We start from the raw sequence: 10483 nt of genomic DNA, 5'->3' as shown, positions 1-10483 counted from the left end.
ACTTCTTTTAGAAAGTACCGAACTTAAGTCATATTCTTACGTGATTCTGTGGTTTGGATTGCTATCGTAACATTTAATTTCTTTGTACGGCACTATGGACAGGTAGGTAAAATGTTAAACTTACTGGTATATGCAATTTTATTAACTACCACACTCTGGCACTCATTTGAAACACACGTTTTACAAAGTGTGAATATCATTTCTTTGAGTATCCACAATTTGCTTCCACTTGTCATCAAACTGTAACTAGAGAGTTTTCGCAATGACGATGCGGTCGCTCTCTTCAACGCACATGTTCCTTTGACAATGCAAGTCAAATCACAATGGAGAGAGTCGAAAGGCTTTTGTCGAAAGTGGGTGGGCCGGGACGGCAGCGTTGTCTCGTGACTCTAGACAACGACATATTTGCAATAAAAATTGTTCATCCGGTGCAAATCTTAGGATGGTCTGCTGTCCAGGTCCACCAACTTTCGACAAAAACCTCCAAGCCCTCCATTGTGATTTGACTTGCATTTTCAAAGTCGCTTTCTATAACGCAGATAATCTTTTGGCAAATGGATAATATTAATTTGATTAATTTTGATCGGGTTGCCATATTACCCTTATCTTTTTTCTTAGAATGAAAGAATTCTGTTTTGGGCCTTGCACTTTACCCAGACACCGCCCCTGTACCTTTAACTTAGTACGTTGATTCTTTTTCTACACAGGGACGTGCATCTTACCGTTATTGACGTTCAATTGGTCTGTCATTGGTCCTACATATGGCATATCTGTTCCTATTCGTCGTATATTCTTCTACACGGCCCGGATCGTCGCAGCATTAGGGTTCTGTGGCATCCAAGTAACGTCACCTCCGTATGCGGCTAGACAGGTTGAATCGTATGGAAGTCAGAGCGTCCAAAGTTGTTTCCATTAGTAAGTTTTAAAAGCATTCGTCAATCGTCACAATCGTGTAGACTTTAAACATATTCTAAGTGCGTTCAGGAACCGATTTTCAGTGAAGCTTTAAGGTGCCATCTGCCATGTATCTGATGGTGGTAGGCTTTGTATTTCCTTGTCGACCTTCTTGTGTTGTGGTGGCGAGATACGTTGATTTGCCAAGTCGACTAAGAAAAGTTAGATGCCGCCAGCATGACGAGTTACGTTATCGTTATCTACTATGTACCTCACCCTGACGACTTAGGCTTTTTATAAGTCGACTTGGCAAAATAACATATTGTAATGTCATCATAATAAGACATTAATTTGCAAGATAACGTATCTCGTCAAGTAGATGGCACTATAAATATTGGATCATTTTCAATGATCTTTGTTACGTGTCTTAAAGGTATCACAGGCCTAGGGATTTTCCCCTTGACATGCCTGATATGCATGAAATGTCACATATCGAACGTCCTGTCGTGAAATATGCCATTCTTCCGCATTTGAATGTCACCTACTACTATCCGACAATAATGAATATTTAGTTTACCAAACAGCCGGATTTTTTCTTTCTTTTCTTGCTGCTCTTTCACAGCATTTACCTAGCGATACAGTGTGCGCCCCTTCTAGCTTTGACGGGAATATCCTTTGTGCAAACCACTGTATCGTTCTTCTGTGGATATCTGTCAACTGTCGGCTTCATTATTCTCACCATGGTATTCTTCAAGTTTGTGAAATTTGAAAGAACTCGTCAGAGCACCCCTGACAGTGAGTTGAATCTCTTAATCATGTTAATGTTATTCTCTCATCTAGGAGAGCTTATAAGTGTCTACCAGATCACGAGACGAGAAGACGAGTTGTAAAAACTCGGTAAGTTGGAGTTGTAGAAACTTGGAAAGTTGACTTGTTTATGTTGTAACTTAGGAAACAAGATGACAGTTGTCGAAACCTGGCAACATGGGCAAGTCGATTGGCAGAGTTAAAACTCGACATCTTGTCTTCTGGTCTCAAATAAGTCGATATGCCAAGTTCAAACAACTGGTCATCGTTTCTTCTTGTCCAGAGTAAGCTGATACTTGCCAAGTTTTAACAACTCATCATTTCTACTCTCTGAGTTAAAAAAACTCGCCTTTTTGTTAATTAGCCCATTTTCTCGTCTTCTAATTCGTCATCTGGCTGGCACTTATATAAGCTTCCGAAGCATCTAAAACTTAGTATCATTGTTTGAATACTAATGAGTCGATCGTCTTTAGTCAGTGTGCATCTGTCCCTAGTTGTTCGTTAACCCTATCCTCCATTCGAATATTTCACCAAGTAGGCTGCATAAAATGTCGTGCACATTCGTTTTTCGCATACCACTATATACCTTTCTCTCTCTCTCTCTCTCTCTCTCTCTCTCACACACACACCCTCACCCACGCACATACATCTAATTCATCCCAACATCCTCACGCACCATTCAATCTCTCTCTCTCTCTCTCTCTGATCCTCCTTCATTATAATAATCATAGAAACAATTTACCACATAATTTAGATCATTTTCGACGAAATCTCTTTCATCCTAACTATCTCTCCCCATCTCTCTCTCTCTCTGTTTCTTCCTTTCTCTCTCTCTCTCTCTTCTTATCTGTCTATCCATCTATCTATCTTTCCATCTATTTATCTATATATCACTTTATCCACCCCCTTTTTATATATCTACTTCACATTCTGATTAAACATATAGAAACACTTTACCATCTACTTTAGATGTCGTTCTACCAATATTTCACATAGCATGTAGAATTTGACCATCACCAACGGCTGTTTAAACCTTTGAGATTCAAAACTTAACCGATAGCACGAAAGTGCTGAATTCAATCCAAACAATTTATTTTGTCATAGGCCTATGTGAATGCTATGAGTGACACAATTTTATTTTCCTTGTTGTAAGCTTCCAGTAGACAGTTTGTCGTTGTATCAGACATGGAATAATGCTATGCCTACATAATAGATAACTCCTGTTAATATTTGGTTATGAAAAGGTTGCCAAAATTTTGCAGGGCCTATGGATCTAGGAAATGGTACATTCCTCTTCAATTTATCATATTTTTCCTACTTACAGAAGGGGAGTCAATTAAATCAATCATTACATGTACAATGAATGAAATAGAGAGTAAGCTGTCATCGTGCGCCAGCTGTTTCCCCTGCAGTTGCTGCACCAGCCTCAGCTCTTCTTGTGCATCTGGTGATGAGGAAAGTGCGCTCCTTCTTTGTGACTGTCTTCCAGATGCGACCTTGACTAACAATAACAATATAATCACATCGAATATAGTGCTAAAGCAATCTGCAACAACCAGCTATGGCTCAGTGTCGGACAGCCCATCTTCCAGTAAATCCTCAACCAATTCAACAAGCAGCGGAAGTAGGCCTACTCAACCGACCATACCATCAGCAAAGTCATCCACGATACCTGACACGTCAGGGAATGCGTCGAAGGGTGTCTCAGCTACCAACAGTTCGGGAACATCACCAACGTGCAGCGGAAGTTCTGTACTAGCGGGAGCGATTGAAAGCTGTTCCGAGTCAGAGCGACATTGTTTATGGGTGGGCTACGCTATGTTGCTTCTTTCCTGCCAAATACCATATAGCTTGGTACATTACCAGGTGAGTAGTGAGTGTAGAGCTATTATGACTGTATAGAAAAGAGAGTTAACGATCTTTTCAGACAGTTTAAAGGTTGCTGGAGACATTTTTAGCCACTTTATTCGAAAACCCTCTGCTGTTTGGCGATACACTTTGTCCTGGAGAATGCCCTCAACTCATCGTGAAAATCCATTCGGACTTAAATGTCATAAAATATTTTTTGTGATTGATTTCATCGTTCAATTCAGAAATTGTAATTGATAGATTACTCTTTATAATAGTAATCAATTTATTATTTCCGGTTGGACAAGGTAGCCCATCGATTGATTGAAATATTGGAACTAATCGTGCAACGCTTAAGATTGGTTTGTGGATCTATATAGATCACTTGCAACACACCACTGGTGGTCGAACAAGATCTGCCATTGGAACTATAGGGTTTAGTGTTAAACAAAACAAAAAAAATGTGGGTGGATGAACCTGGTAAATCTTATTCTACCGAACACGTGCCACATGACCAAAATTGATCATCCGTCAGGCAAGCCGCTACAAGTCACCAAAACTTGCTAATTGAATAAAATTCATTCTGATTTTTTTTTTTTTTTAAATAGTTATCCACAACCTATGTGGATCAGGCGATGAGGATGAAAGCGTCAATTCTTGGTCAGCATATAAGTCCAACTCTCCTCGGAGATCTGTTACCTCTGGTTGTCATCATCATCACCCTACTTGTTAATGTGTACGTCTATCCCTTCATTGAAACCAGGTTCAAAACCCTGACGGCAGCAAACAGAATCGGTAAGCATTTTCTCTGTTTTCTTGAAGAAAAGAACATAAGTATAAAAAAAACACCAGTAAAGCCAGAAAAAATTAAATCACACGAGTATGAAATATTTGATACGTTTGTCTCATCGTTCGTGTTTTTCTCAAAGTGTAATTAAATTCGGATTATTTGTGAGGAATCTCATTATTTCTATCCTGCCACAAATATTTTTCATCCTGCATGCCATGGATCAATAATACAATTTGACGAGGTTCAGTTTCAACATACCATTTATTTAAAGAAAAATAATAACATCCACTTTCAGTTGTCTTTTGAAATCGGAAATAAGAAAAAAAAAGACATTGAATACTTATTCTATGTTTAATTATAAATTCATAATTCATTTATCCATGAGAACTTTATTTACAATTTAATCGTTTTTAACCGGTGACTCCATCAGTCGTTAAAAAATTGTTTTCTCACAACTAATAAACCTTAAGCAAGGGAACTTTCCCCCCACATAGACACGCACACACACATGCGCACACGTTTACATGAGCGAGGTCTTGAATGTTCAAATATCATTATGTCATACACTCACAATGAAATCTGACTATACAACCGAGGACAATTTACATGACTTGTATCGTAAATAACTGTATATAAGCATAAAAATTGGGACCGAAATGGGTCCGCGTATCATGTATGTCGTCGGTGTGCTGTGTGTCCTCGGTCAAAATGGGAAGTTAGTTTTTGTGTCCTTTCTTTCCACCATGGGTTATCCACACACACGCACAAATGCCATCCCCGAATTCAGCATTGACCGTCATCATTGAGCTCATGTTATTTATTTTAGCGCTCGGCATCGTCTTGGCGACGCTGTCCGTTCTCTGTGCCGCTATCGCTGAGACGGCTCGGAAGTTGTTTATCGACCGAGGCGATTCCTTCGTCCAGGATATCGACAACCAAACCATTGTCGCTTCTGATCTCTCACTCGATGCACTTATTCCTCAGTATGTCTTAATGGGCGCAGCAGATGTGTTCGTATTCATCACAAGTAAGTGCCTTGCGGATATCTTTCAAAGGCTCTCTGAATCGTACGACTATGGATTAATGCGGTATACCTAAAGCCCCTTTCACAATTGACGTACGACCATTTGCGACCTTTTGGTCGTGCGACAGGCTGCAACAGGCATCAATCGCTAGTCATCTCATAAGATCACACAGAGGCTTTCACAGTTGCAACAGCTGTCGTACAACAAAAACAACCAGTAAACCCCGTTGCACGAGTAAGTCGCATATGCTCTTATTGTGCTCGTGCGATCACATGCGAGTGTTGCACGAGGGATTGCGAGTGGAACGGTCGCATACATGCGAATGAAATGGTAGTGCAATGTTGTAAGCCGTTGCGATCGGTCTTGCAACAGTCTTATGGCCCATATTATTATCGCAACCAGTCGCAAGACAGGTCTCTGTACATGTAGGTCGCTTGCACATGTGCAAGTGTTGCACGACCTCCAGTCAAGTAAATGCGACTACTTAGTTGTGCCACCTCTCGCACCAAGTCGTACAACGTTGAACAACACTCGCACGATGATCGCCCGACCGATGGTACGACCCCGGGTACGGCCTGATGCGAGTGAATCGATCGTATTTGATCGCGTTCGGATTTTGAACATGTTCAAAGTTCAGATGTGACCAGCCACGACCACCTCGAGTTCGTGCGACCGTCTACAACGACTGCGAGTGCTCGCAAGACACCAAGAGATCGATCGTGCAACAACAAGAAAAAACTGTTGCAGGCGGTCGTAAACTGGTCGGACGTCAATTGTGAAAGGGGCTGAACGGTCGCATACATGCGAATGCAACGGTAGTGGAATGTAGTAAGCCGTAATTTCGATCGGTCTTGCAACAGTCTCATATTATCGCACCCAGTCGCAAGACTGGTCTCTGTAGGTCTCCAGCACATGTGCAAGTGTTGTACGACCTCCAGTCGACTAAATGCGACTATACTTAGTTGTGCCACCTCTCGCACCAAGTCGTACAACGTTGAACAACACTCACACGATGATCGCCCGACCGATGGTACGACCTGTTGCGAGTGAATCAATCGTATTTGATCGCGTTTGGATTTTGAACATGTTCAAAGTTCAGATGCGACCAGTCACGATCACCTCCGACCACCTCGAGTTTGTGCGATCGTCTACAACGACTGCGAGTGCTCGCAAGACACCAAGGGATCGATCGTGCAACAACAAGAAAAAACTGTTGCAGGTGGTCGTAAACAGGTCGTACGTCAATTGTGAAAGGGGCTTAATAGATCATGCAATTTGATTATATTCAACAAGCAGAGTCCTCATGCCCTTTGAGACTCGATGTACCACAAAATGGCTGCCAATATTTGCAAGATTCCGAAATAGCTATCATTGTGTCTGAATGAATGAAGATTTTTTTTCAAACCTGTGTTCATTGTTCTGTCCAGATTTCTTTTTAAATCGTTATCTTGTGTCAAAGGTCTAGAATTCCTTTTCACCAGTCCCTCTATCGTATGTAGGCCACCACCACTGGGATCCTGTTCTAATCCTATCATATCCCTCTCTTTGAAAGGTCTAGAGTTCGCATTTCGGCAGTCCCCTTGTACGATGCAGGCAATAGCGACCGGGATCTTCTTTTTTTACGAAGCAATTGGTCGGCTTTTAGCCATGCTGCTTGTACCTCTTATAAACACTATCACCGCAGGTAAGAAAACAGAATTGATAGTCAACTATCTACAATTCCGTCCATGATTTTACATTTAACTGCAGCTTCCTGCCCTCAACGTCAAGTAAATTATCATTCTTCTATAAATATCAATCAACTGCCAGTCAGTGGAATCGAATTCCGATGCCACAGAAAAGTTACTGTAAATGGCAAAGCTGAGTTGGCGACAGTAAGTGGTTAATTTCAAGAATATGGTCTCTCGTTTAAAGAAGACTATTGGTAATGTGGGGTTGAAAATAATACAAGTCTTAAGGGGAAAATAAATGTTTAACTGAAGATGGGAATAACACAAGCTCAATCATACATCAAACAGAAGCAAACGGAGAGGAGAAGATGGAACTTAACTCGATGAAGTCTGGTAGTGCACTGCTTTATTTGCTGGGCTTCCTTGCCTCAGTAAAACTCATACAAATTAGCATATATTCAAATTACACAAAAGCAACCAATGAAAATAAAGAGAATGGAGAAGCCAACTAAAAGTCTAATTCATAAAAATAACCAATAAGAGATAAGAGGATGGAGATGAATAAGATGTTGGGATGATTACATAATAAGAATGTTGAACAAAAGAATCAGATGTGAGAATGTACTGAATGAACACATCTGAATAGGAAAGGAATTACAGGAGAAGTAGGTTGAAAGTCAAATGTAAATGGATGACAGCAGAAGCATCAAGAATGTAAACAAAGCTGAACTAAATACCAAAGCTTGAACTATAAATAACTAAACTATTTAAAGGAAACCAAATGTCAAAATAACAGTCCTACAGTAATGTTTACCAATTACCGATTACATTTTATTAAAAGTAGTTTAGACCTATCACATCTGCATTTTCCTTTGTTAAATCGTCTATGATCAGATGAAAGCATATCCATAAGAACCAAACGCGTCGTTATTTGCAGGGCATAACTGTACCCAAAATGTTGCCATTTCATCATTTCTGTTATGATTGTTTTCGTTCTAGCTGACCCTTGGTTACCAAGCGAGATCAACGATGGTCATCTGAATTTCTATTTCCTCGTCTTGACCGCCATCAGCTTGACCAATCTGATCGTCTACCTATTGGTGGAGAAAGGTTACGAAGAAGTTGATCAATACCTGTGTCCTGACGAGGAGACCTATGGCGGTGGAAGCACCACCAGCTGTTCGACCAATCCTGCAACAAAGACAGCTGACACACCCACTTCACCAACAGTAGTTCAGAAGATATCTTCTCAAGCGGTGACAGCTCTGACGTCATCAGTGTAAATATTGTCCTCGACACTCCAAGAACATTCCGCATCCGCGACAATCGTATCGTTGACGACAGCCTCGGAAATGCCCGAACACCCTGACCTTACAAACGAGAAAAAAAGAATTTTCTGCCAATCATATTTTGCGATCTTAGTGAGCTTTGAACCCACGACCTTGGACTTGTGAATGAAAGCACCACGCAGGTGAGCTGCTCGAAGGACTACAAATAACTCCAGATGTTTCGTGTTCATGAAAATTCATGAGGCGTAGTCTTTGACCGAATAAAAATATTCTTACGTTATTCTCGTAAAATGTATGTCCCCAAATGTTCAAGGGGAAATCTCCGCCGGTACGGGAGGAGCGATTACGTCATACACCATCCAACCTCTATAACGCAAGTTCCTTCTTTGGTTGTTCGTCTCCGCCAGAAAATACATCCCTCCCCCCTTTTTTCGCTCCAACCTTCTTTGAACCCCGCGACGTACGCATTGACATTGATTTATATCCATGGAAGCGAATCTGGATCTGGATTTATTCATAGATCTTTTTATATTTATGGTTTTTTTTTACTCGAAATCATCAAGAACCACAATATTTACAATTGGCATGATAAAAATGTAAAATCCCATAACATAAAAAGAATATTATTCAGCCCGATGATATAGCCCAGATGATATTCATCTGGTACATGTACATATAAGCGCAGATGGGTCTCCTATATTTTTGCCCATCTGGGTCCCACTTTCAAATGCCAATCTCCAGCCCAAATGATATTCATCTGATACATTTTGGGCCCAGATATAACCCAGATGGTCCTCATCTCTGGGCCCCCATCTCGAGCTACCAAATTCTAGCCCATACAGTTTTCATATGGGTCCCAGAAAACCCATATTGAACCCATATGGGGCCTATATATTTATCGATTTGGGTTGTGAATCTCTGTTATCATTCTTAGAACTATATGTAAATGAGAGATTTGTGTAATAATAATAACGTCATATTTTACCAAGGGTAGCCACTTCAGTTCCGAAAATGTTCTCTCAGCGGGCCCTGCTTAACATGATAATGTTATTATTATCCCGGCTTTAGCACGGCTACCTTGATCGGGTGCTCGAGCATTCGATGAATTTCTTCCTACCGGCATGACCGGGTACCCATTCATCTCACCTGGGTCGAATGCAGCAGTGTGGATAAATTTGTTGCTGAAGGAAAACACGCCATGGCTAGGATTCGAACCCACGACCCTTTGTTTGAAAGGCGAAAGTCAGAACCATAACATTTTGAGTTACTTAATTTTGTATAATAGCTATCCAAACATGATTATATAAGAACCCACTATATGATGCACATGTCAATCATTAACCGCTGAACTGGGGCGGTTGGGTAGGCTACCCCCTCACCCAGGAAAAAAATACAAAAACTTAATAAAAATGACTGATTGTGATTTTTTTTTGGCACGAATAGCCACCCCCCCCCCCCCCTTCAAAACTGTTCCGCGGCCTCTAAATTTATATTTTGTCATTTCTGCCGTTGATTATAAAAAATAATGACTAGTTGTTCGCACCTATCAAGAGGACCGCATTCTACAAGCTTTGATTGTTAGTGGATGCCCTAAATTTCAAAACACCTGCTTTACTTTGTAAGATTTTATCATTTTGAATGATTTACTCACACTATATACTGTACAGTGCATCTGGATTTGTTTTGTCTTTGTTTGTTGATATGGAAAATTAATAATAGTCTTGAATCATGAAGTTTGATCATGTTTTCTGAATAATTAAAACCACATCAAACTTATCAAAGCATTCGATTTCGCTTGATAACTTTGTTTCATTTTTTCACCGTGCGCAACAAGAATAAATTGGCAATATATAGTGTTTAATTGATAATACATAGTAGGAACCAAGCATACAAATTTCGACTAATTAGAAATGAATACTGAAACTGTAAGGCCTGCTTGAAATTGGGTAAAGAGCCCCAGCTTCATGTAACTGGACATGAACAAAGTGAAGGGATGCTCCGGGTTGAAGAAATCAATAAATATTCACAGAGCAAAATGCTGAAAATTTTATCAAAATCGGATAACAAATAACAAAGTTATTGAATTTCAAAGATTTGCATTATTATGCCTAGAACTGTTTCACCGGAATAATGCGAATCTTTAATAATTCAATAACTTCG

General features: G+C 40.3%; 1 protein-coding gene across 1 annotated transcript; it reads left to right on the top strand.

Annotated features, from left to right (window-relative positions):
• The first annotated feature begins 711 nt into the window (after positions 1–711).
• LOC129276398 (uncharacterized) lies at positions 712–10106 on the top strand. Its single transcript, XM_054912773.2, has 7 exons — positions 712–915; positions 1517–1689; positions 3026–3567; positions 4158–4344; positions 5166–5366; positions 6917–7048; positions 8034–10106. The coding sequence occupies exons 2-7, from the start codon at positions 1635–1637 to the stop codon at positions 8315–8317; spliced, it is 1401 nt and encodes a 466-aa protein (XP_054768748.2). The 5' UTR covers positions 712–915; positions 1517–1634; the 3' UTR covers positions 8318–10106.
• Positions 10107–10483: the final 377 nt, after the last annotated feature.

Source organism: Lytechinus pictus, chromosome 14 (assembly GCF_037042905.1).
Source record: "Lytechinus pictus isolate F3 Inbred chromosome 14, Lp3.0, whole genome shotgun sequence".
In the NCBI taxonomy this organism is placed as follows: domain Eukaryota; kingdom Metazoa; phylum Echinodermata; class Echinoidea; order Temnopleuroida; family Toxopneustidae; genus Lytechinus; species Lytechinus pictus.
This window is presented reverse-complemented; position numbering and strand designations above follow the sequence as displayed.

Coding starts and splice junctions, on each gene's coding strand:
- LOC129276398 (XM_054912773.2), top strand. CDS start 1,635: ATGGTATTCTTCAAGTTTGTGAAATTTGAAAGAACTCGTCAGAGCACC. Junction 3,568..4,157: donor ATAGCTTGGTACATTACCAG/GTGAGTAGTGAG, acceptor TTTTTTAAATAG/TTATCCACAACCTATGTGGA. Junction 4,345..5,165: donor GACGGCAGCAAACAGAATCG/GTAAGCATTTTC, acceptor TATTTATTTTAG/CGCTCGGCATCGTCTTGGCG.